The sequence below is a fragment of the Centropristis striata genome, chromosome 8 (genome assembly GCF_030273125.1).
Source record: "Centropristis striata isolate RG_2023a ecotype Rhode Island chromosome 8, C.striata_1.0, whole genome shotgun sequence".
NCBI classification, from domain to species: domain Eukaryota; kingdom Metazoa; phylum Chordata; class Actinopteri; order Perciformes; family Serranidae; genus Centropristis; species Centropristis striata.
Window position 1 is genome coordinate 5,251,332 of NC_081524.1, and position 27,852 is coordinate 5,279,183.

Genomic DNA, 27,852 nt, shown 5'->3' on the forward strand with positions numbered 1-27,852 from the left:
GTCATTTCCGTTGTCAGGTGGTGCTGTCGCTGTGGAAAGATGCGATCAGCGACGAGCGGAGGCTTTTCCTTAATTGCTCATTTCGGTAACAGAGGCTAAACAAGCCGAAACCAAGCCTCTATAGTGGGCTCTGCTGTTCCAGAGGGAAGCTCCGCACATCCACCACAGCGTTTACCCGAGAAATATCCATGTTGTGAGCAGACAACGCAGACTTTACCCGGCGGTTTTGGCTCGAGGTAAGCGAGGTGGTGACTACATTGCTATCTAGCTCTCTAGCTGTGATATTACCTACTTTGTTTAAATGGCCTCCCGGCTGCTCCGGAGCCTCTCTGTAGCTGACGTTTCTCTCCAGCAACCGTGTTGAAACCTCTCTAACACACACACAATACGAGCTAAAGTAGTGGTAGCATAGCGAGCTAGCGTCTGCTGTGTGTAGTTTGCACCGTAAGCCCAACTCCTGCTTGTGTTGGTGCCCCTTTGTGTGGCCGGTGTTGTGTCCTTACTGGTTTCCGAACTATCTGGTGCCCTTTTACTGGTGTCTGCAGCTGTTTTCTGACCCATTTAGACACAAAATGACCAAAAATAAATGTAAAAATGATCAAAAATGACACAAAATGACAAAATGAAATGAAATGAAAAATAATTATAGAAATGACCAAAAAAGACATAAAATGACTAAAAATAATTGTAGAAATGACCAAAAAAGACACAAAATGACCAAAAACGACACAAAATGACCAAAAATAAATGTAAAAATGATCAAAAAAGACACAAAATGACTCAAAATAATTGTAGAAATGACCAAAAAAGACACAAAATGACCAAAAACGACACAAAATGACCAAAAATAAATGTAAAAATGATCAAAAATGACACAAAATGACTAAAAATAATTATAGAAATGACCAAAAAAGACACAAAATGACTAAAAATAATTGTAGAAATGACCAAAAAAGACACAAAATGACCAAAAATAATTATAGAAATGACCAAAAAAGACACAAAATGACTAAAAATAATTATAGAAATGACCAAAAAAGACACAAAATGACTAAAAATAATTGTAGAAATGACCAAAAAAGACACAAAATGACCAAAAATAAATGTAAAAATGACCAAAAATGACACAAAATGACCAAAAATAAATGTAACAAAGATCAAAAACGACACAAAATGACCAAAAAAGACACTAAATGACCAAAAATTAATGTAAAAATGACACAAAATGACTAAAAATAATTGTAGAAATGACCACTAAAGACACAAAATGACCAAAAAGAAATGTAAAAATGATCAAAAATGACACAAAATGACTAAAAATAATTGTAGAAATGACCAAAAAAGACACAAAATGACCAAAAATAGATGTAAAAATTACCAAAATAGACACAAAATGACCCAAAAATGTTTTTTAGACCACCCTTGTGATATCGAGACATCTAACATGGTGTCTAGATATCAGCTCTTAATTTAAACTCTTATCAGCTATTTCTGTTGTTATCATTATATTTGACCAAACAAATGTACCTTTAGTTGTACCAGGCATTAAATTGAGCAAGAAATGTATGAAAACAAGGGTGGTCTAATCATTTTTGCATGACTGTAGAGGTGGTGGTTCATGAATTATTAAATTGTGTTGTAGTGAATTGGAATCCAGCTCTGACCCATCTTGCAAGCATTATATTATCACGCTTTTATGTATAGGTGGCTGGTGATGTAGTGTTCACTTATACAACAATATTATCCACAGTAGATGGAGATGCAACCTGGAACCTGCAACTATTTTTTTCAAGTTTTGCAGGAAACACATTAAACTTAACGAAAAGTGTAACATATGACATTTATTGATCATTTCACTCAAAAAGGATGTAACAAAGCAAATGGCTATTGTGTGTAAATGATGCAACTTAAGAGAAATAAATAACTTAGGCAATTTTTTGAACATGCCTTTGTGACTCAAGCATGGTATGGCAACACTTTATTTTGAAGGTGTCTACATAAGAGTCACACAAGCCTGTCAGAAACATGACATGACAAGTATCATGAGCATTAATGTTACTTCAAAGTGTCATTAATGTTCATGACACATCCCATGTTCCCATTGTGTCATGTTTATGACACTCTTATGTAGACACCTTCAAAATAAAGTGTTACCATATCTTGCTTAAATCACAAAGGCATGTTCAAAAAATTGCCTAAGTCACATTTTATTTTGACTTAGGCATCATTTATCTGCTTAAGTCACACACTTGACATAGGCCATTATCTTAAAGGGGTAAAATCACATGATCTGATAAACTGAGGATGTAGGCGATTTTACCATAGGCGGCTATGAGGAGATGATTTAGACAAAAATAATGACAAAAAATGACTAAGGCAATTATTTTTAACAGTGTGACGATATGTGACGAATCTGCTAACTGGGGCAAAACACAGCTGCACACACGAGTACGGCAACCAGTTAGTGTGGAAACCAGTAAGGACATAACACCGGTGTGCCTGGAGCTGTGTAAGCGTCTTTAGCAGAGTAATTCACTCTTGTTGTCGAACTAAGTTTATATGTGCATCTAAAGCTTGGTTTTGTGTCGCCCAATGTAAATATACATGTACATTCTGCATGCATTTGTGTTCATTTAACCAGCCAGCCAGTCAGTCTGTCCGACGCACGCCGTGCGTAACGCGATTTAGTGTATGTATCTGTGTGCTTTTTAAACGCCTCTAGGTGGTCTGATAGTGATTGTTGTGGGCATTGCACATTAGCACCTAGCTCCTCAAGTTATTAGCTGTCTGCGGGCTGCTTTTTGCTCAAGTTGTAAGGCATAACGTCAGCGTTTCACACCACGACTCGTCTCGTTTACACTGCTCGGAGCTCGCTGCCAGGACGGAGCAGTGTCCGGACCTTGTGGTCGCAAAATGGCACCAATCAACGTGTGAAAGTCTGTGTGTGCATTTGTAATTATTATCCGTCTCGTGATTTCATAATTTGACCTTGGGTACACACAGCTTGAGCTGCTCCGTGGCGTTGTTATTGCAATAATAAAAGTCAACAACTGCAGCAGGAGGCAGCAGGCTCGATGTCGTGTGTGTATAAGCTGCTATGAATGATTGACATTTCATTCAGACAGAAGCCTGTATGACCTTCGAGTTGATTTCCCTCTGTCCTGACTTTTTTTATGTTTGATCTATTTGTGGATATATTGATTTGGATCACTCTATATCTCCGGTCGCTTTTGTTACCCACTTGTATGTTTACCATCTGCTCCTGTCTTTGTCCATTCTGATACTACCATAAATTTGCAATCAAGCTGTTCTTGCAGAGCCAGACAAGTAGCACGGAGTCTAGGTGGGTGGATCTTGAGACACCTACGTGGTTGTTTTGTTCAGGTACTATTTAGGGAGCCCACATTTCTCGTGGGCACCGGCAGCGTGTCTCTCCTCCTTTTGTGTGATATGATTCAGAGGCTGTATCTGTTCTTGTCCTCCCTCTGGTACAGTCAGAGGCAGAGGCAGTCAGAGGCAGTCTTGCTTGCCAGATCACTGGCTGTGCAGAGAGGCACAGCACTGTCGGAAAAGGATAGCTGTGTGCTGTCATAGCGCTGATGTCATTTAGGTCACTGTGCATTAGTCGGTTGCATTGACCTTTGCTTTTTAGATGTGTCAGGGGTTGGCTCCACAACACTAAAGCTGGTGTTTTAGTAGGTAGATGAATGGCCTTGGGTCCATTTTCTGTGTTTTACATGACCGGGGTCAGTTTAGCACTGTAAGTCCAAGGTGCATTTATTAGTATGTTGTTGTTTCTTTTTAAAAACTACGTCGTTGTAGAGAAAGGGAATGCACGCAACATGCAATTACAGGTCACTTTGTTAGACATGTTTTAAATGTCTAGAGCAGGGATGGGCAGCTGGAGGCCCGGGGCCCGCATACGGCCCGCACCCTCACTTGAAGTGGCCCTCAGTGCAACTACATGCATTTGAGCATGAAATCTTAAAAGTGCAGTGTAAAAATGCACAAAATTCCTTCTTGTAATTAATGTTGGTCTGCTGTTCTTGCACTGAAAAAAAAAGAAATCACAGTAAGTGGGTTTTTTTATTTGCTTCAAACCTTTTTGTATGCCCATTTATACTGTTAAACATGCATTTGAGCATGAAATATGTTAAGTTACTGCACTGTAAACATATTTAAAATTGCAGTTTCATCATATCTGGTTAAGTGCACGCTCCTATATGTGGTCCTGTGGTAGTGAACATGAAAAATTGTGGCCCCCTGCAGCATTTAAGTTGCCCATTCCTGATATAGAAATTGAATGTCTGTTAGTTTAGACTCCTACTGCTTATTTGACTCAATCTAGCTGCCTTTCTAACGCTCAACAAACCAATTTAATATGAATCTGGAAGCACTAAAAGTGGTATGTACATTGTTGATTCTGCCAACCACTTTGGCCGCTTGATGAAAAAGTTAAATAATTTCCTTTTCCGGGAGGCCTCGTGAATGGCAGTAGCTGATTATCCTTTGCCTTGCACGCTCTAGAGTAAGATGCTCTCTTACTATTGGCAGCGTGACTTGGTGTCACTCTGGCTTGTGCCATAAATGCTGTCAGAAAACCTCAGCTCATCAGACTCAGTGGGTGATGACTAGTGGAGATGGAGACAGATGGGCGAGAGACATGATGATGACACTGTCTGCTGTCTGGGATCACAAAAAGCCTCATGGAAGTGAGAATTCATACCAGCCCATACTGACTGCCAACTGTCCTGCCTCCTCTCTGCCCAAAAACGCCAACTGGCGAGTGGTGCACGATTAGTTTTGAAACAGAATGATGGCTTAATTCATTAAAAAAAATATTCAATTTCCCTAGTTTGTTCCACTTGCAAGACTGGTTACATATTCTGAAGTTTTTTTGGGCTTCGTCAGCTCTCCACTCAGTGTCTACTTTGCAGTTCATGAGATGCTTTGAATGTTATTAGTCTGAATCACCTCTTGGGAGATTGGTTGAAATATGCATGCCACCACTATCACTAGTGACATTTTTACTTAAGACATGTCACTTTGTGTTGCCTTTCTTGTGGACGTAACTCCTATGAGGGAATTTTTTTTTTTCAGTTGCACATGTCAGGCCCGGAGAACATTTCTCTCACTCTTATTGGTATCCTCACCTGGGTATTTAAGCATTCCTGCCCAATAGAAACCCAGGACGACGGCAGGGTGAATCATTCCTCTCGGTTCAAGGCACTACTTCCCTGTTACGGGAAACAGATGGGGTTTCATCACATAGGAACTCAGTATCAGTAAACAAAGCATACCTCTCGCTCTCTGTATTCTGGGAGGTAGGTCTGCTGCGGCGGTTAAAGTAGTTTGTGTAATGATGATGTGTCACACTGTGTCACTGGTTCTTCTGGCATGTGAATCTAGTTCCTTATCGTAGCGCAAGGGCTCGGCGTTGGCATTTGTTCCAGCCGTGTTCGAACACGCATGTCCTTTCAGAGGAAGGTCTGTGAAGATAAGCCGGCTGTACAGATTTTGAGATAAAACAGATGCAGATTAAGAGCCGAAGGATTTTTCTAAACCCACGTCCACGGCGGCAGGGAAAGCTGGAGATGGATATATGCGCTTCAGTGCTGGGGACGCAAATTAAAAAAATGCTTTTGTTTACATGACAGCATTTGCCATTTCAATTGCAGATTGTGGCACATTTGCATTGCGTGTCGGGGAGATTGAATCTGAGGTGTCACCCTCGACGCCAGCAGCCATCATGCTGAATGGAGCCGTAATGGCCTCACATTCACACTGAGGTGTTGGTAAATGTGTGGGAGGGATATTTAAAATAGGCTGGGAGGAGCTGCCCTGCAGTTTACCTCCTTTTCTCTTTTCTCAGTGCACTCTTGTCCAGCCTGTGGTGTCACTCCTGAAACTCCTGGGTATAGTCTTCATTTTCAAACAGACTATTTATAAAACTATTTGCTTTAAAGACTACTACTGCTATTTCTTGTCATCGGTTAAGTGTTTGTGTCCTTGCAGTCACATGTATGCACTTACCCTTTAACTTGACTATCTTTATCCCGTGTGCTAATCTGATTTATTCCCCTGCAGAGCTCCAGTATGTCCAAGCGGCGCTCGTCGGAGAGGGGGGCTGGAGAGACATCAGGGAGGGCCAGCAAGCTGCAGTGTCCTGGGATATCCGGCAACAACGCCAAGAGAGCCGGACCCTTCATCCTCGGTAAGGACGATACTAGGGTTGTCACCATACTAAAATGTTCAACTCGATATCGATACTCAGGAAAAAATGCGATACTCGATACCATTTTCGATACCACCAGGATAAAAACAAAGGCCGCAAAATTGAGAAATGCAACATGTAAAAATGAACAGAACCACAGGTTAAATATTTATAATAAAAAAACAGTTGTGCAAAAAGAAACTGCAACTATGATAACAAGCTTCAGAACTGAGGTAGTACAAAAAATCAATACATACAATAAACAATAACAATTAGAGCAATATTTTGGGCTGTGTTTGTTGCTGTTTGGTTGCAGACTTTTCTCTGCTTCATTCTGGGACTTCAAGAGAGAAAATAACACTTTTCAGTCACCAACATTTATGTAAACTTATTAAGTCTATGCTTATGTATACTGACTCTGTGTCAATTAACGTAATATGGGCATACTATGTGCCTGATTTATTTATTATTATTTATCAAAACTTTTGAAAATGAGTACGGTATCCGGATACAACGTTTTAGTTTAGTTACTTTTGACAACCCTAGAAGCTACTAGTGTTTGCACAAGCCCCAAAAGTCATCGAAATGGTAGTCAAAAATATCTGTGTGGCTGAGATTGCACCTGGTGTGCAATTTTGTGAACATGTGTAACCTGTGTGTGCAGGAAATCACAAAAAGCATGTGTGTGTTTGTGTGTGACTGTGAGACTTGTGGGGTGTCTGTCTGTGTGTGTGTGTATGCACGCCTGAGACAAGAATGTGAAGAATTTAGCTGATCCCCTCGACATCGGCCAGAAAGTTCTGAGTCCGTATCGGAGCGAGGTTATTTCCTCCCTCTGGAAACTCTATCTCTCTCTCCCATGCTTCTCCAACTTGTATGTTTTCTACTACACCAGAACTCCTCCACTATTTGCAATGCAGAGTGCCAAAGAAAACATTACACTCTGGGTGTTAATGGGTACGTGCACATGCAGCCTTTTAATGAGTTGCAGCGCGAGCACACACTCCGGCATGTAGCCTGCCTTTTGGTCATGCAGCTGTTCCTTTTCTTCTCCGTGCAGGGCCTCGCCTGGGCAACTCACCAGTGCCCAGCATAGTGCAGTGTCTGGCCAGGAAGGACGGCACCGACGACTTCTATCAGCTCAAAGTAAGTTTGTCGGGTTGGCACGTGCTTAAGGTTTTTTTTTGGGACACGTATAAAAAATCTTTCCTGCCACATGCCATCACACTGTACAATAACAAATAGTCTGGTTCATTACATACCGTCATTATGCACTTTGTGTTTTTTTATGCACACTGTTCATTGCACCTTATTTGTTTCACGGCACCAACATTTTTATACTGCATATTCATATTTATTCTGCACTGGAATTCTACTCCTGAATACATACTCCTTCTTTAGACACTTTCTTTTTAATTGTATTTTTATATTTTATTGCTTGAACCATGCTTACGTTGTTCTTTTTTATTTAATTGTGTTGTTATTGTCTCTGTGTGTAATGCAGCAGCATTACACACTGTACACTGTAATTTCCCAGCTTGGGATACATAAAGTATATCTATCTGTCTATCTATATCTATTTTTCTCTCTCTCAAACGTAATGAGTTTAGCACACGGCTCTATAAAAATTCAAGCATTTAATTCAAAACAAAGCTCTGATGTCCCAGTAGACATCTGAACCTTTGCCCTTCCTTTGTTGGTGTTCACTTTATGGCCCCCAGTTCCAGTCTGGAGCAAACAACAAAATCTCAGCCGCTCAATCTGTTTATTAGGGCTATCCAATGTCTGTCACACACACACGAGGGGGTTAGAGAAGAGGGGCGAAGGGAGGGAGGAAGGTGGCGCCCCACCTGGAATGTCAACTTTTAACCCCCACAACCATGTAGTGAGTCAGTGTGCGACCCTCCCCTCATACTAGTGACTAAAGCACCGGCTTCCTGGCTTCACATGAGTATATGAGCCCCTGTTTTTAAAGCTGCAGACCTCTTGCACCATCTCCACTGCACAGATTGTAAATTCTTGTTAAATGCTAAGCAGATGTAGATTGCTGTCATGCATTCAGTCATTTAAAAAAAAAAAGTAAATTATGTGATTCAAACATCACTTAACTTAGGTGCTTCATGTTTTCACGGAACTGTCACTTTCTGGCACTTCCATGCAATGATTTACTTTTTAAACTGTCTTTTATAATACCTAGCTAGGAGGGTTTTGCCCTAAACTTGGTGGTTGGTGTTGTAGCCTAAATTCAACTAAACAGCAGCCTTTTTTTGACAACAGGGAACCTTACGTGTCAATCTCCTACAACCAGTAGGGTCGCTATTTTTGTGCATATCATATGTATGCAAAATTGGATTTGGGCCTATGCATTGCATGCAATTTAAAAGTGTAAAGTCGTGTTATTTGTATGCAGATGGGAGAGACCTGGTTTATAATATAGTTCCAAGGGCCTAGTCTTGCTCTTTGGATTGGTAAATTGGTGTCAGAGTTAATTTATAATCTCTGATTATTGTATCAAACGTGCACATAAGAAAGAAAAAATAAATAAATGGTGTGGTTCCGGGACTGCAGTTTAGCTCCAGACTTAATGGTTCAAGCTCTCTTTTCCTATGTCTGTGCCTGTATGAGCTCTTGTCTTGTCTAATGTTCTGCTCTGTTCTTGCGTGGTTTGGGCAGATCCTTACGCTGGAGGAGCGAGCGGACTCTGCAGGGGAGACTCAGGAGGAGAGGCAGGGGAAGATGCTGCTGCACACAGAATACTCTCTCCTTTCTCTGCTGCACAACCAGGACGGGGTGGTCCACCACCACGGCCTCTTCCAGGTACACTAATACACTAGTTCTCCACCTTTTTGAGTCGCGACCTCCAATTTAACATGCATGTTGTCCGCGACCCCCGCTCACTGAACAGAATCTCACAGTTCAGATCACCCAAAAAAGACACAAAATGACCAAATAAAGACACAAAGTGACTTAAATAAAGACACAAAATGACCCAAAAAAAAAGACAAAATGACACAAAAAAAGACACAAAATCACCAAAAAAAGACATTAAATGACCAAAAAGACTAAAACAATTACCCAAAAAAGAATCAAATTGACCACAAAATGACACAAAATGACCAAAAAATGACATAAAATTAAGCAAAAAAGGACTCAAAATGACAAAAAATGACCACAAATTGACCAAAAAAGACACAAAATGACCAAAAAAAATACATAAAATTAAGCAACAAAGGACTCAAATTTACCACAAAACGACAAAAAATGACCACAAATTGACCAAAAAAGACACAAAATGACCCAAAAAGACATTAAATGACAAAAAAGACAACACATTTACACATGAACACTTTAACACAGTGGAGACAGAGCTGACTTCCAAAATGATTTGGCGAGAAATCATCTCGTGACCCCAATTGGGGTCGAGACCCCAAGGTTGAGAATAGCTGGACTAATCCCTGAATATATTTGGCAAAGAAAAAATCTCTGACTTTTAATATACTGTGCATACATGCAAAAGTCAAAACGTTTTAATCATGGACAAAAACAGGAAGAGTGTCCTTTAGTTTATGGTGCTTTAGTCAGCAGTGTGTGGGCGAGTGTTCTGTATAACTGAACATGGTGAATACATCAACATCACTATGGAGAAGTGTTTGCAACTTTCGATTCAGTTCAGATTCTGGCGTTACCATGTCACGGCATGCTCGATCTATCAGCCCTGTAATGGCAGCAGTAAGCTAGTTATTAGTCCATCCAGCTGTTTTCTATTTTCTTTATCACGGATCTTTCAACAGAGTAATAGGGTGATTCTAATGAAGCCAGTCTGAGTTCTGTATGTGAAGATTATAAGGACATACTTTATTAAACTAAATATATGTCACTTTTATATGAATGAACAATATAACCATAATGAGGCACAATTCATTGTTTTGTGTTAAAATAATATTTTCAAACATATTTTTGATTCACAAATTCATTACCGTAATGCTTCCAGATAAAAATGTCACGGTTTCCCTACACTTGTATACAAGAAATATTTAATAAACTTTATAAAAAAATAAATATACATTTGTTTAAAAATGTATAATTTAACAGAATATAATCAAACATAATGGTTTTTAACAATGCCTAAAGAACAAAATCTGAATGAAAATTGATGAGGAAAAAATGGTTAAATGTTACGGTAATGATAGAATCGTTTGCATTAAAATATGTGTATATTTTAATAAAATACATGTTGGTGATACCAGCTACCATTGAGCATATTTAAGTGCTTACCAAAGGGGAAAAATTAAAAAAAATTGTTGTTTTTTGTATTTCAAAATGTGTTACGGTAATTTAGCTCACAGTGTCTCTAAAAATGTCAGAAAATACCTTAATTAAAAAAAAAAAAGATTATAAATTCATATTAAACAGTGACTTTAGATTGTATATGTTATAAAGGCTCAAAGAAAATATGTATTCAATGCTGTTGGATTTTTGCTATGAGCTGCACCATGTTCATGAGAGTCAAATCACCCAATAGGAGAACCATTTAAAAGCCGTATTTATCTGCATCATTCTCTATTCACAACAGCATCCATTCACAATGAACCCCCCGCCCTCCCCCTCCCTCACCTGTCTTCCCGTCTACCTCCTCTTCTTCTAACTTTGTTATTATTCAATCTGCCTTCTCTCTCTCTCTCTCTCTTTCTCTGTTTTTCTTCTTTGTCTCTCTTTCACATCCTGTCTGTTCCACTCTGCCGCTGTTCTCAGAATAGCAGCATCGAGCCGTGCACTCTTGATTCATTTAGGCCTGCAGTATTGATTGGATTATTATAGTGCATCTCCACCGTGAGAGAACCAGTTAATAATGTACGCTTTCAGAGGTGCTGACTGCATCTAAAAAAAAAACTAAAAGAAACTTGACAACCTGATACAGGAATCAATAAGAAGTGGTGACTCTGCTAAGGCTGGAAGAAGAGGAATGACCTTTGTTATTTGTCCTAGATGTGTCTTATTCATCGGCTACATGCAGGCTGCTGATTGATGCTCCCTGCTTGAATTTGTGCCTTTTTTCTGAGCGGAATGAATCAGCTCGATCAGCTGGCGTAGCACAGGAATCCATTCAGTTTGATGCATTCACGGATGCCTCAACTTCTATTGATTGGATGCTGTTGGAAAAGTGCTTCTAAAATGCATCAACAACTTTGACCACTTACAAAGTAAGAGCCTTCCTCGAGATGTATATCGGCTCACACCTGTCTTCTTCTTCTCTTTGTTGTTGTTGTTCCCCAGGATCGAGCCTATGAAATCGTGGAGGACATGGAGGCCAACAAAGTACGCAAAATGAAGAAGCGGATCTGCCTCGTGCTCGACTGCCTGTGTGCTCACGACTTCAGCGACAAGACGGCAGACCTGATAAACCTGCAGCATTATGTAATAAAGGAGAAACGACTGAGTGAGCGCGAGGCCATCGTCATCTTCTACGACGTGGTGCGAGTGGTGGAAGCCCTTCATAAGGTGAGTCGAGAAAAACTGGACCACTCAAAGTAAATCTACACTTCTATAATAAAAAAAAAAGTAATCCGTCATACTGACAGTGTGCATGAAATAAAATCAGGGCCGGGACTTTAACGCGTTAATTAAGATGAATTAATTACACAAAAATTAACAAGTTTAAAAAATTGACGCATTTTCAATCGCACTTATTTTTGCACCGCGGAACGTTTCTCACTGGATGAGTTTCAGGAGGACCGATTATACTGGAGCACCAACTAGCGTTGATGAGTTGAGACAACAACAAACCACAGTGAACATGAAGGAAGAAGCTGATGAGACCTTTGGTTGGCCCCGTGGATGATGGGACATTTAGTTACTAAAAACCAACGGATGGAAGCGTCCATAAGAGCATGGTTGTGTTGCTAGGCAACAAGGAATTCAGCACATCCAGCCTCAAGTATCACCTCAATGCTAAACATATAGCAGCTAGCGGCTAGTGTGGTAGCTAGCGTGGATTGTGTTTTACTTCAAAAACCAAAGTATTCTAGTTTACAGAAGGTCTACCTACCTATAGGCTACCTGGATTTATGAAATGTACTATATTTCTAAATATGCTATTGCTACACTTAATGGCAAAAATTGCACTGGTCTGTTGGACTTGAACAAAAATAAACAATATTTTTGTTGCTTAAGCTTATGTATTCAGTCATTATTCAATGGTATACTAAAAATCCATGTGAGAAAAAATTACTTCTCACTGTTCTCAGGTCAAATATTTATATGCGATTAAAATGCGATTAATTTCGATTAATTAATTACAAAGCCTCTAATTAATTAGATTCATTTTTTTTAATCGAGTCTCGGCCCTAAATAAAAGAAGTGCTTTTTCTGTTTCTAATCAATAAAGAGAGCTTGGATACTAGAATGTTTTTGTAAACTGTAGAAGAAATTGCTTTGTTATTGTTGGCTAGCTCCACATCCTTTCTGATTACTCATCTCCCATGCTTGTGTGCCACTCTTTAAAAACAAACTAATTGTTTTGATACAAATGATTCACAGTGCACAATCTGACCAGATATTTTTTTTTCCCTCTCTTCCTTTCCTGCATGCAGAAAAACATTGTGCACAGAGACCTCAAGCTGGGAAATATGGTGCTGAACAAACGGTAAGATGAAACTCATTCTCTCCGAGGTTATGATAGTTTTAGATTTGATCATAGTTTTAGTTTTAATTTCGTTGTTGTTTTTTGTTTTCAAATGCAGTTAGTTTTTATGAGTTTTTAGAGTGAGTTTGCTAGTTTTAATTCGTTTTTAGTTTTTGGAAAATGCTTAGTTTCAGTTTAGTTTTTATTAGTTTTTGTGTTAGTTTTAGTTTTTTTGTAATGGGGTATTTGTTGGGTGCGAGATTCAATAAGGTCACAATAAATTTTTCCTTTATTTCCTTTGTCTGATCCATCTCAGCCCCAATAAGTTTATTAAGTCATAAAACCAGATAGATTAAATAGATTTCATATCAACCAAAAAGGTTTATGTATGAAAAAAGTTGACAAAGACGAAAACGAAGGACATTTTCACTATAATTTTAGTTAGTTTTAGTTAGTTTTGTAATCCAGTTTCAGTTAGTTATTGTTTTAAAAAAAAAAACTCTAGTTTTTATTTTTATTTCAGTTAACGAAAATCCATCCATCCATCCATTCTTGTCCGCTTATCCGGGGCCGGGTCGCAGGGGCAGCAGGCTGTTTCTTTTCAATTCCTTTTTGGTTGATATGAAATCTATTTCATCTATCTGGTTTTATGACTTAATAAACTTATTGGGGCTGAGATGGATCAGACAACGGAAATAAAGGAAACATTTATTGTGACCTTATTGAATCTGGCACCCAACAAATACCCCATTACAAAAAAAGAACACTAAAACTAATAACTAAACTAAAATGCAGCATTTTCAAAAACTAAACTAAAACTACCAAACTCACTCTAAAAGCGAATGAAAAAACCCAAACTATTATAACCTTATTGCAGAGTTGCCTCACACTCCACTTAGTATGTGTCTCAGTGGGCCCCAGCAGCCTGTATCCAGTGTGCATTTGGCTTTAAACCCAATCAGGGGTCACATTCTCAGACGGAGAGTGAGATCAGTTGTAGGAACCTAAAGCCAAGCTCTCTTGTGCCTGAGTCTGGCTCTGTGTCTGTGTGTTGAGTAAAGGCTGATGATTCATTTCCCATGGTTGAAGTATTTTTTTAAAGCGGAGGGGGTGAACTGGACTCTGGTGCAAAACAGAGTAAATAATATGCCACTGCTTTGTTCTCCGTGGAAGAGTAAGGGATGTTCTGTTACGGCACACTGGACCCTGGTGGGTCACCTCAGGTCACAGAGCGCTGCGGCTCTGATCGGCCCTGCAGGACGGAAAACTACTCGTCTGTAAAAAGCCTCTCCAAACACCAAACGTACAGAGTGCATGAGAGAGACGTCGTGTGTATTCAGGGGGTAGAAGCCGCTCTCACCCTGTGCCTATTGCTGTTTTAGCTGCTACTTTGCTTTTTGATATGAATTTGTCCAAGTTTATGATGATTCAGCAAGATTTTGCATTGTACCTATGGTAGGTTGGCTCCCAGCAGCAGAGGTCTGCACGCACATTCTTGGAAAATCAACCCACAAAGCCGGCCTTTTCATTTGGAGGGATATGACTAACACACACACACACACACACACACACACACACACACACTCTGTTCCTACACTTGCTACACACACCTTCACATCCAAACATCGAGCATGCATTGCGTCACACACAAGTGAGCCTTATCGCAGAGCAAGGTTATTATAGTTAAACTAGAATTGAAAAAACATTTTCGTTAACTGAAATAAAAACAAGTTGTTGTTTTTTTTTTTTAAAACAACAACTAACTGAAACTGGATTGTGTGGTTACAAAACTAACTAAAACTAAAATTATAGTGAAAATGTCCTTTGTATTTGTCTTTATTTTATGTCTTTATTTTATGTATTTTTTCATACATAAACCTTTTTGTTTGATATGAAATCTGTTTCATCTATCTGGTTTTATGACTTAATAACCTTATTGGGGCTGAGATGGATCAGACAAAGGAAATAAAGGAAACATTTATTGTGACCTTATTGAATCTGGCACCCAACAAATACACCATTACAAAAAAACTAAAACTAATAAAAACTAAACTAAAACTAGCAAACTCACTCTAAAAACTAATGAATATGAATATATATAATGAATATTATAGCCTTGTCGCAGAGTTGCCTCACACTCCACATAGTATGTGTATGAGTGCATGCAATGAGATGTCACGTTTCTAGCACATACACAGATCTCAGGCATCAGAGCTTATTGCCCCCAGCAGCAGCACAGGTTCCCCAAGTCATCACAGCATGTAAAACTATAGATAGTCTGACTTTTTGGACATTGGGGAAATTGCCCATGTCCTTGGTAAAGATGACTAAAAAGTGTAAGATTCATATCAACAATGGCATTGGGAATATGCATTATGTAATTCAAAACACTTAAATTAACAGGTCTGATCCTTTTGAAATACATTTTGACACATTTTGACATTTTTTGTAAGCTCATAAAAAGGACCGGACGCAAAAGGCACCGGTTTTGTAGAATGACCCAGCAGCAGCAGCAGCAGTAGTGGTAGTAATAGTGGTGATGGTGGTGGTGATGATGAAACAGGAGAGTGTTTTTGGCCAGTGGAGGAGGAGGAGGGTGGCGGGGAGAGGAGCAGACGAGTGGAACACTCCGTCCCAGCTGGAGACAAAGGAGAGGCCTGCCAAAGGCCCCATAGCTCCAAGCTGAGTCACACCGCAGTGCACGTCACACACACACACAAGTGCACACACAGTCATCATTTATTTACCCTCCATGCTGCTTTTTCTCTATTTTTCTTTTACACCCCTTTCCTGCCTTTATTGTCTTTTCATTTTTTATGCCTGTTGTCACATCCCTCTTTACTTTTCTCTTCTCCCGACTCCTTTATGCATCACACTTTGCTTACTTGCACGTTTCCTCTGTCACTCCACCCTGGATGCGTAGGAACAGTTAGTATAGGAAGGATATGGTCAATTTTAGATGGAGGCTGATCCCCCGATCCCAAAGTCTCCTCTCCTCCTCCTCTCCTCTGCTGGTTGTCATCACTCTTGGGAAATGCTCCGATGCCATCAACAAGCTCAGCAGTTTATGCAAGAATGATGCGATTTCCTCTTGCAGTGCCAGCTGTTATGAAAGCAGGATGTCATAAATCAATCTGCGTGGTTGCTGAGTGTCACAGTTGTGATCGTCTCCCTTAATTTTAGTTGCATCCCTGTGGGAAAATGTACACACAGACGCACCACAGCAAGCAAGGTGTTCTCTCTGTGTTTTTTCTTTTCTCCAAAGACTTCCTGTTAGTTTGCATCACCATATTTGCATATATATGCATTACCCCTGACTCTGACTAAATTAAAAGTTAAGGGGTTGTTTTTTTGAATTTTTAGATTAGATTAGATTCAACTTTATTGTCATTGCACATGTCACAAGTACAAAGCAACGAGATGCAGATAGCATCTAACCAGAAGTGCTTAAGCAGTTATTAAGTGAATCATATTACAATATATACAGGAATGAATTGTATAAAAATGCAGTAACTATAGGGATAGATATAATTATATATAGGGATTATATAATAAATAAATAAAAAATAAATAAATGCAGATCTTACTGTACATTAGTGCAAGTAGATATATATACATACACATATAAATATATACATACATACATATATACACACATACATGTATATAAATATATACATAGTACTGACAATGATCCTTGATATGTTTTTTTTATATATATGTTGCTGTTTTTGAAATATGCAATTATAATGAATAAGCAGTAGACGATTCAGTAACGCAAACCTCAGAATTGCTGCTGTAAGTTTTGCTTGTAGTATAACCTTTCGAATCCCTTTTCTGAGAAAAGGATCTGCAGAAGTTGCCCCGCGTTTAACCTCCTTTCTCGTCAGCTGGTGTATTTTCAGCAAAACGTTGCGGGAAGGGAGGAGAAATCACGGGGGCTGTTTAGGTTTCTGGTTTCCTGACTTCTTACCCGGGGGTCACATGACCAGGAAGCAGAGACGGTGTGGTCTCTCTTCAGTCCTCAGGGACCCTCGCCTCACGAGGCAAACATGCAATTTCATTTAGCCAATCTCCGGTGCAAGAATAGAAAGCCTGGGTCGTGATGCACACAGACAAAAGAACAGACTCCTCTATAAAGGAAGCTTTTATGTCGAGGGTCCTTGAAGCATTGCACTCGGTTGTTCGGGCCCATCCTTGTGCAGATCACAAGGCCACTGTATGCTTATAGAGGCTCGGATCACAGAAAGCTGCTGCTGAAGGGCTGGATCACATTAAGTAGCTGGAAATTATGTGAACCAAATGTTCAAAAAAAAAAAAAAGATTGAGATTGAAGCATTCAGTTGAAAATTGAGTGTTTGACATGAATTGGTTCCAGACGCTGTAATGGGAGCAGTGAGTGTGTGTGTGTGTGTGTGTGTGTGTGTGAGTGATGGAGCAGGGTGTGAAAGTGAGAGAGAATAGGGGAAGCTGTTGACCTCAGGCTTTTTAGAAAGCGGATGTGGATGAGGAGCGTGATCCAGAGAGGACCCGGGCTCTAGACCGAGGCTGCTTTGTGTTCCCTCATGTGCTTCTCTGGAGTGCGTTTTTTTTTTTTTTTGTGTGTGTGTGTGTTTTCACCATGGGAGCGATTGTGTGGGTGCACTCGAAGTTGTGCGTTTGTGTACATATTTTAAATCTTCGTGAGCTTTATGTACTCGTTGCCAACCCATCGCCATGCAGGCTTAGTCATCAAGACAATTATCCCAAGCCACAAGTTGACTCATATGTTTGTCAAAGCGCGGCTTTTTATTTTCTCTTTCTCTGCTGAAAGAACACAGCGATGTAGAACACGGTGCCTCCGCTTTAATACTGTTAGGTTTCACTCTGCCACAAGGAAACTAAATTTACCTTAATGACTCAGACAAAAATCTCGTAGTGCCACGTCGTTTCCACAGAAACCAAATTAATCAAACGTTGCTGGTTACATCAGTGGGTCTTCTCAGACTTTGAAGCGCCAGTGTGTCTGCAGTGGTCTTGTTTTAGATAGACATGATGCAGCACAATGGCCATCAGTTAAAACAGCAATGTTGGTTATAGACTTATTTAAGGTAGAACATAGTTTAGTTGAAGCTTAGTGGAAAGGGACAAAAACAAGAACACAGGGACGACAGAAGAACATGATGCATGTAAGAGATGATTAAAACGGTGCTTTTCTTGATACTGAACTTTTCTTTGGACTTCAGACATTTCATATGATTCTCTGTAGTTGTTAACCACTCACAATCAAAACAAGGTATTTTAACAAGGGCATAAACTAGGGGTGCACCGATTGTAATTTTCAGGCCGATCACAGATTATTTTTTTTAAAAACCGGACCTGCCAATTCCGATTTTGGCTGATACCGTTTTTTTATAACTCTCAGCATACACCTTCAATGTTTGAATCTTATTTTATTAGAAAACAATAACACAGCAGTATTTTTCTTTAGCAAATACAGGAAATCACAATGTCTGAGGTAGTTTAAAAGTTTAAAATAAATAGCAAAAACGTACAGGACAAACTAACAAAAGCACTGCAACCCTAAATAAAGTGTCCTGAGTTTTTGGTTTTGTTATAGTACAACATACATGCTAAATTTAGCAACAAAGTTGGGAGCACTGCTTCACCAGTGTGGTGTCATTATGGAGGTAGATAAGATGCTACATAAGATCGGTTTGACGTAAAGGAATCGGCCGATGCCGCAAAATTAAGGATATCGGTGCCGATCGATCAGTTCACCCCTAGCATAAACAAGCCTGTTTAAGAATGGAGGATATATCAGCTGCTAGAAGCAACATATAGCAAACAATTATCTACTGAATGAAAGACATTTTGTGGGGTGGCAAGAAGACCTGACAGTTTAAGATGCCGGTCAGAATATGAGATGAAGGAACTTGTGTTGAAGTCTTTGAGGAAAAAGAACGAGTGCAAGAACAACATTTGAAGATGGAAGACTTTGTTTTAATAAGACTGTGTGCATACTCTGTTTTGCATCTGGCAGTCATGAGATACTGATGTATTTTTAAGGCTCAGTGAACCGTGAAATTATTAAAACAACAAGGCATGCTCGCAAGTTCTCCCTGTCTCCGTCAGCCTGTGTTCACTTCATGCTCTGAGCTATGAGTGTCTCACATTCTAAACCTACATTTGTTATGATGAGTAACACTGTTTTGCTGCGGTTTGATCAAGTCACAGAGAATACCAGGGGGTGTTTTTCATTAGCAGTCGGGATATTTTGGTCCATTATTTGTCTCAAAGTGCAAATTATTTATCAGGCGTGTTTTTGTGCTTTCAGGACTCATCGAATCACCATCACCAACTTCTGCCTGGGGAAGCACCTGGTGAGTGAGGACGACCTGCTGAAAGACCAGAGAGGGAGTCCGGCCTACATCAGCCCTGATGTGTTAAGTGGTGAGTGGAAAAAACACACATGTTGCATGCGTGCAAGGTGCTTTTCATACAGTAAAAAGTGTTGAAAGCCTCCTTTCTGTCATGTCAGTGAAGGGCTGGGTCAGCATCAACCCTCCATCACTCACACCTGTTTTAGCGTCTGATCGGGTGGGAAAACCTTCATCACTCTCCGAGACTGCCCCCGTCCACTTTAACATGTGAAATAAGTAGGGTTGTCACCATACTAAAATTTTCAACTCAGGAAAATATTGGATACTCGATACCATTTTCGATACCACAAGTATAAAAACAAAGACCCCAAAATTGAACAGAAATATTTTTATTAACAAGAAAAATGCAACATGTAAAAATGAACAGAACCACAGGTTAAGTATTTATAATAAAAACAGTTGTGCAAAAACAAACTGCAACTATGGTAACAAGCTTCAGGTCTGAGGTAGTGCAAAAAATAAATAAATACAATAAACAATAACAATTAGAACAATATTTTGAGGTTGTATGCTGTGCACGGGGGGGGATCGATACTTTTGAAAAGGAGTATCGTATCCAGATACGTTTTAGTGTCGATACTTTTTTGAGTATCGATACTTTTTCTTACAATATCGTGAATCATATCACAATTGCAGCTTAAGTTAAAAAAAAAAAAAAACACTACTAAAATGTTCAACTCGATACCGATACTCAGGAAAATATTCGATACTCGATACCATTTTCGATACCACAAGGATAAAAACAAAGACCCCAAAATTTAACAGAAATGTTTTTATTAACAAGAAAAATGCAACACGTAAAAATGAACAGAACCACAGGTTAAATATTTATAATAAAAAACAGCTGTGCAAAAAGAAACTGCAACTATGATAACAAGCTTCAGGTCTTAGGTAGTGCAAAAAATAAATAAATACAATAAACAATAACAATTAGAGCAATATTTTGAGGTTGTATGCTGTGCACAATATTAGGAAAGCTTGATAAGTCGACTTTTCTCTGCTTCATTCTGGGACTTCAAGAGGGAAAATAACACTTTTCAGTCACCAACATTTATGTAAACTTATTAACTCTATGCTAATATTGACATACTACGTGCCTGATTTATTTATTTATGTTGTTTATAATCATCAATGTGACGTCAGCCTTTAATTGCTAGCTGTGGCTAATGGCTAATAATAACACGATACTTTTGAAAATGAGTATCGTATCCGGATACAACATTTTAGTATCTTAAAACAAGATCAATTAACTCTTAAAACAAGATAAATTATCTAACACTTCTAAATTTTGTAAGAAACAAATAATTGTCTTAAGAGTTAATTTCTTATTTTAAGCGTTCAACGTGTTTATTTCTAGATTTAACAATCTTAATTTAAGAAATCTTGTCAAGTGAAATTATCTGTCCATGCAGCAAGATCATTTGTTTTTAGACGCCCCTGTGGTTAGAAAAGAGACCCTTGTTGATCCGGCTCCAGATGGAATCCTGGGATCCTTTTTAAAGAGCGTTGTGTAACGTTAAGCAGTCAGTCTTGTGTTTGATTTTCCGGTTATTAGGCAACAAGAAAGGGGCTATGTTGCAATCTCGGACTAGCAAAAGCTCAGAATAGCTGTTTTTTTGTGTGTGTCTTTGTTTGTGTAATCACGGTGATGTTGCATTTTCTCATGGTAATGTATCTGCAGAGGAAGCTTCTTTCCTCTTTGTGTGCAACATTTTCTTTGTCTGAAAAAGCAGAAATCCATTTTTTATTGTTTGGGTTCACAAAGCTCATTTGTCACAGTAAATGTGCAGACGTGAGCGCCACACACAGACCGGGTGGATGCTCGAGGATGCACCAGTCTGAGTTCTGTCTGTGAAGATTATAAGGACATACTTTATTAAACTAAATATATTTCACTTTTATATGAATGAACAATATAACCATAATGAGGCACAATTCATTGTTTTGTGTTAAAATAATAAATTCTATATTTTTAAACATATTTTTGATTCACAAATTCATTCCAAATAAATGGTTTCATGGTTTCCCCACATTTATATACAATAAATATTTAATAAACCTTATAAACATAAATATACATTTGTTTAAAAATGTATAATTTAACAGAATATAATCAAACGTAATGGTTTTTAACAATGTAAAAGAACAAAATCTGAATGAAAATTTATGAGAAAAAGTGGTTAAATGTTACGGTAATGATAGAAGCGGCTACATTAAAATATGTGTATTTTTTATTAAAAAACATGTTGGTGCTACCAGCAACCCTTGAGCATATTTAAATGAAAAAAAAAACCTTTCCTTGTTTTGTTTTTTAATTTAAAATGGTACAGTAATGAATTTTGCTCACAGTGTCTCTAAAAATGTCAGAAAATTTCCTTAAGTGTTTGAAATAGATCATAAATTCATATTAAACAGTGACTTTAGATTGTATAGGTTATAAAGGCTCAAAGGAAATATGTATTCACTGCTCTTTGATTTTTGCAATGAGCTGCACCATGTTCATGAGAATCACTCATCCATTTAAAGATGGATTTCCAGAAACATCAGTGCACAAGATTGAGAAGAACAATAGTTCCAAAGAAGAGGAAATCGTTCAGCTCCAACTAGTCAAAAACTGCAGATAAAAGCGGGGCGTGTATATCAGCATAACGTGACAGGCACACAATTAAACAGAGCTTCAGTGACTCACACACTGATGACTCACTGGAGGGAAACTACTCCCATCTACCCCTTCCCCTCCCATCCCCATCCCCCGCCTCTCTCTCTCTCTCTGTGTGTGTGTGTGTGTGTGTCACAAGCTTTAACATAATTGCCTGCTGCTGTTGCTACCGCCTGCCTGCCTGGCTGTAACAACACTGCCTATGGTCATGCACAGCCATGATGCTCCACCCTCACCAGCTCCAGTGTGTTCATGGCAGATCCACGGCTGATTTAATGGCTCTGGTTCATTCCATCGTTCACAATTATATCCGTATAATTTTTTTTTATGGGTAAAACAAAAAAGCATATCATGATTAGGGTTGTCACGATACTAAAATGTTCAACTCGATACCGATACTCAGGAAAATATTCGATACTCGATACCATTTTCGATACAAAAAACAAAGACCCCAAAATGTAACAGAAATATTTTTATTAACAAGAAAAATGCAACATGTAAAAATTTACAGGACCACAGGTTACCCCCTCTGGAGTCTCCAAAGGTGCCAAAGCATGATTTCTTCATCACATCCAGACTAGAAAACAAAGCAGACCAAAAAAATACACAAGACACAAAATGACTAAAAAAAAAGACACAAAATGACTAAAAAAAAAGACACAAAATGACTAAAAAAAGGCACAAAATGACTAAAAAAAAGGCACAAAATGACAAAAAAAAGGCACAAAATGACCAAAAAAGACACAAAATGAAAAAAAAGACACAAAATAACTAAAAAAGACACAACAACAGACACAAAAGAAACAAAAAAGACACAAAATTACTTGCAAAGACACGAAAAGACATGGAAAGGATTCAAACATGGACAAAACATCCCAAGACTCCATAGAGTTAAATACTTATAATAAAAACAGTTGTGCAAAAAGAAACTGCAACTATGATAACAAGCTTCAGATACTCGATACTTTTGAAAATGAGTATCGTATCCGGATGCAACGTTTTAGTATCGATACTTTTTTGAGTATCGATACTTATGACAACCCTAGTTAATGATTCAAGTTGCAAATAAATCATAGCAAGGTGTGTCAAAACGTGTCTGTGGTTTGATTTAGAGGCACCGACTACAGTCGTCCGACTGAAATGCGTGAATTTTTTGGTCTTGAAAATTCATTGAAAGGTTATGGAGAAGTCATTGAAAAGTTATGGAAAACCATTGCTAAAAAAGTGTGCCAAGTGTGAACCCTTGATAAAAACAGATTGCTGGGAATGTCTAGCACATCTAATGGATATTGAGTCATAGTTTGAGTTCTGTTTGCTCATATTGTTAATCATTAGGTGACATGACATGAATTGAACTGCACCTCTGAGTCACACGGGGTAAAAACTGTCAACAAAACAAATGTGGATTCCAGTCTCTGGGGCTTATCTGATTTGGGAGTACAGCAAAGCATTTTACTGTATCTGTTTCAAATGCTACATGCCTAGATACCAAACACTGATCTAGATGTGTCTCCTGTGTGCAGGTCGGCCCTACCGTGGTAAACCCAGTGACATGTGGGCTCTGGGTGTGGTCCTCTTCACCATGCTCTACGGCCAGTTCCCCTTCTATGACAGCATACCTCAAGAGCTCTTCCGCAAGATCAAGGCTGCAGAGTACTCCATCCCAGAGTGAGTAGGAGACAATGGGATCAAATGTCACAGCATTTTAAAAAACATGACTAATTGTATGTATGTATGTACAAAGTCATTTGATCATGTTTATGCCCTCCTCCTCCTTGCTACCCTCTCGTGACACAGACTTCGATTTCGATTCCTCAAATGCAAAGTTTATTAAGGAGGTGCAAGACAGGATCAAAGATAGAAATCTCGAGGGCTTTTTTGGTCACACGCACTTAAAACTGCTATAAAATCACCATACATCAATATTTATTTTCTCCATAAAATCTCTCAATTAACTTCAGACTTGTTCAAAACTATTGACATTAAATCATTTTCAAAATGTTAACCCTTTTATGCCAGTTTATGTATTTTAAGGTTTTTTTAATTTAGCATGATCATAGTGAATATCTAGTTCTTTATTTCTATAGCACCTTTCAAAACCAGGGTTACAAGTTGCAAAAATTACTACTACAATATCATTGAGGCAGCACAACAGTTAAAACAAAAATAAGAGAACATCATCAAAACAGTGAACAAGCATTAGATAAAATATTAGAAACAAAAATGTAAAAATGTGTAAAAACATTAGAATTATTGCACAAATGCCAGTCTGTACATGTGGGTTTTGAGACAATATGAAGTGCCAATATATATTGATTGATGGTGTATAAATTCTGTAAAGTGCTGCTTCTAACTTTGCAATTGTATGTATATTAACAATTTAGATTTGATGGTGATAATCTGGTTTAGATACCCCACAAGTGCTGGATTTGTATTTATTTTTTAAACTGTACAAACCCTGTATGCATCCTTGATTTTCTGGGAATTTGCCACATTTTAATCTTTAGTTCTGACCTGAATAAATGGCAGTATTGACTTTCGATAGCTGCATCATGGCTTCCAGTCCCATTTACTTACCCAATAACTGTATAACATAATTTAACAGCTGTCCCTTTCTGTTGTCGTCCTCTTCACAGGGACGGCCGCGTGTCTGAGAACACGGTGTGTCTGATCCGAAAGCTGCTGGTGTTGGACCCTCAGCAGAGGCTGACTGCAGGGGAGGTGCTGGAGTCGCTCAGTGGCATTATATCCTCTTGGTGAGTGCTCCCCCTGCTGCATGTTTCACACATTACAACTAATGTTCTTATGTTTTTAACCCTCTGGGGTCTATAATCGTGGCGTTCTGATCAGATCATGTGATGTTTAATAAAAAAACTAGGTCACATGGAGCGCTGCTATCAACTTCACTCCAAAGTTCAGACTTGAACCTTTCTCCTAATTTTTGTTTGAAATTCCTAGGTCATGTAAAACCAAATATATGATAGTTTTAATTTGATAGAACAGAAATATTTGAGCATTGTTGTAGCTTTCTAATTTTACACGTAGTTTGTTTTGAAGAGTTGCAGCTAACAAGGAAAAAAAAGCCGATAAATATACATATTTTAATGGGACTTTTTTGTAGATATTTTTATTATATTTCAATTTTACCTTTTTATGTGTTCATATTTGTATCCTATGTTTACATTTTCAAGCTCCAAAACAGTTCATTGAGCATTTGTGGGGTTTTTTTGTAGTAAATAGTATAATTTTTCAACTCGGATTTCATGATTTTTTGGCTCAATATGTTGATAAAGTAGGTTAAAGTGAGAAAATAACTGTCAGATCATGTAGGTGAAGAAAAATGGATACCAAAAGTATTCAAAAATGGCCAAAATAGGCTCAGACCCCAGAGGGTTAAAGTCGTGATTTCTAGTCGAAGAGCTGAGAAATTTGTGTAAAATGTCTTCTACTAGCTGCCGTTGAGTTTTTCTATCGGTTGGCTTCACATTCCTGATTTGATTTGACAGACACATTAATTCTTGAGTATCCTGCTGATACAAACAGTGAATCAACATTTCTAATTAACAAGCTCACTGTTGTTAATCATCTTTGTTGTGTTTTTCCTAATCACAGGCAGTCTGTTTCCTCGATGAGTGGCCCTCTGCAGGTGGTGCCGGATATTGACGATCAGGTCAATCACCCAGAACTTCTGCAAGAGGTAAATTAGTGGAAAAATTATACAAATTATAGAGCGTTTGATAAAGTAGCTAAAATACGGCTACTTAAATCTTTGATGCACAATATATTAACACACCTTCTAATGCACAACATGAGTCAAAAATGATGTTATTTAATGCTTGCTGTGTGTTTCTGTGCTCTATCTTTTGATATCAACTTATTTTATGATTGAATATTCCAAGTATTCTTTAAATATCTTGTTTTTGATAACAACAGATCATTATTTCCATTTCGCCTCTCTTACTTTATGATGAAAAGTTGTTTTTTGTATTATTACATAGCTAACTACTTGGCTAAGTAGCTTGCTAAGCTAACTACTTAGCCAAGAAGTTAGCTAAGTAGTTAGCTTAGCAAGCTACTTAGCTAAAAAAATGGATATGGGTCATTTTTGACCCATGTTGTGCATTAGAAGGGTAGTGACTCAAAAAAAAAAAATTAAATAAAGGAAAACTTAGGCTAAAAATTAGGGTTTATGATGATCAAAAACAAACTGTTTGAGGAAATTGAGGAAAACCTGGAATACTGAATGATTAAAATAATTAATTACAAAGATATAGAACATAAAAACTCTGTCGGGTCACTTTAGACCCATGTTGTGCATCAAAGGGTTAAAATGGAGCTTTACTTCTCTGTAATTGTGTTTTTTTTGTGGCTTTGCCTTGTATTTACATGACTCCTTTGTTACACTGAGAGAACATGTTTATTTCTATCAGCTCAGATGTTGCAGCACATTGAACAGACTACGTTTTCTCCCCTCAGGCCAAGGTGATAGAAGAGTCTTCACAGTACGAGTTTGAGAACTACATGCGCCAGCAGCTGCTGCTGGCGGAGGAGAAAAACACTATCCACGAGGCCAAGAGCTTTCTCACCAAGCGCCAGTTTGGCAGCATCCCACCTGTAAGGCGTCTGGGCCACGACGCCCAGCCCGTCAGCCCACTAGACGCCATCCTGGCACAGCGTTTCCTCCGGAAGTAGTCCCGAAACCAGCCCACGGCAGCCTCTCTGACCTCCCCGGGGACACCTGAGGCGTCCAGAGAGGACCGAGGAGGAATAAAAGCCCCAAAAACTGAACTCGCATACAGGAGGCCCAGTCTGAAGCAGGAATACAGACGGGCCCCGTTCGTAGGGTGGGCTTTGGGCAAGCTAAGGTGGAGCAGGTTGCGAGGAGGGCACCGGAACAAAAAAACTGCCGATTTTAAAACTTCTTTTAAAGCTCCTCGTGCCTGGATCCTCCCAGAGAAACACACGGAAAGCCCCCGGAGGAAGATCTGAACCAAAGGCTCCTTGCCCTCAGGTCACCCACAGTCAGATCTCACTGTGCAACCAAGTCGCACACGGGGCCGACACAAGGCTCCGCCCGGAGCGGTGAAGAGACGTTTCACCCCAAATTCCTCCTCCTCCTCCTCCACCTCCTCCTCCTTTTGAGATCTCCCTACTGTAACACTTCCCTCGTCAACTCTGGATCCCCTGAGCAATACAGGACCAGAATCATGTAGCAACCCCCCCTTCTCTTCCTAGTGGTTATAATGGTATTGCCTCAAGTCAGATCAGCTGATCACAAGATGTCACTTCTCTATACCTCCATTCCACCCTCCTCCTCCTCCTCCTCTCACTCCTTCCTCTTCCTCTCTACCGAAAAACGATCCAGACCGGTCCCCCGTCTGTAACTCTGACTTCAAATCAATCTACCTCTCTGTCTCTCTTCTCTGTTGGTAAACCATGCTCACTGTTCTGAGACAAGGGATTGTAACAATGGAGTCTTGATGCCACCAGTGACGTAAAGCATTAATGTTTTCTATCAGTGATAATGCTTTTTGGAACCTTTTCAGTGGTTTCCAAAAAAAATCCGAATAAGCTTTTTATCATATTTTACCTTAATACGTAGCATTTCATCCCTACCTTCTGGAATGAAGATACTGAATATCAAAGTATGTTTACGCGCATCCTTTGATATTTGCAGAACGCATTGTCTCCTGCTTTTCGCTCATCCCTGTGGAAATATATTTTTAGCATCTAGGCAGCTAGTGTGAGGTACCTGGAAGTCACAATGCCAAGAACTGAATGGGGAAACACTGTTGGATCCTCCCTGCCAAGGCATATTCATGGTAACGCTTCCTCAGTGCCATTAAAGTGGAGATCAGGCACTGTCATGTTTCTATTGCCAAAATCATGTCTTAAAAATTACTCTTAGCCAAGGAAACTGGTACCCACAGTCTCA

General features: G+C 39.0%; 1 protein-coding gene across 1 annotated transcript; it reads left to right on the forward strand.

Annotated features, from left to right (window-relative positions):
- Positions 1–27,446, forward strand: stk40 (serine/threonine kinase 40). Its single transcript, XM_059338558.1, has 11 exons — positions 1–236; positions 6,088–6,214; positions 7,275–7,360; positions 8,888–9,031; positions 11,489–11,713; positions 12,805–12,857; positions 19,153–19,268; positions 23,441–23,585; positions 24,554–24,673; positions 25,530–25,614; positions 26,394–27,446. Exons 2-11 carry the CDS (start codon positions 6,097–6,099, stop codon positions 26,607–26,609), a joined length of 1,308 nt encoding a protein of 435 aa, XP_059194541.1. The 5' UTR covers positions 1–236; positions 6,088–6,096; the 3' UTR covers positions 26,610–27,446.
- Positions 27,447–27,852: the final 406 nt, after the last annotated feature.

Bases quoted from the DNA above. Each gene is read 5' to 3' on its own strand.
- stk40 (XM_059338558.1), top strand. From the start codon at position 6,097: ATGTCCAAGCGGCGCTCGTCGGAGAGGGGGGCTGGAGAGACATCAGGG. The intron at 9,032-11,488 runs GTACACTAATAC...GTTGTTCCCCAG, and splicing joins ACCACCACGGCCTCTTCCAG to GATCGAGCCTATGAAATCGT. The intron at 12,858-19,152 runs GTAAGATGAAAC...TTGTGCTTTCAG, and splicing joins AATATGGTGCTGAACAAACG to GACTCATCGAATCACCATCA.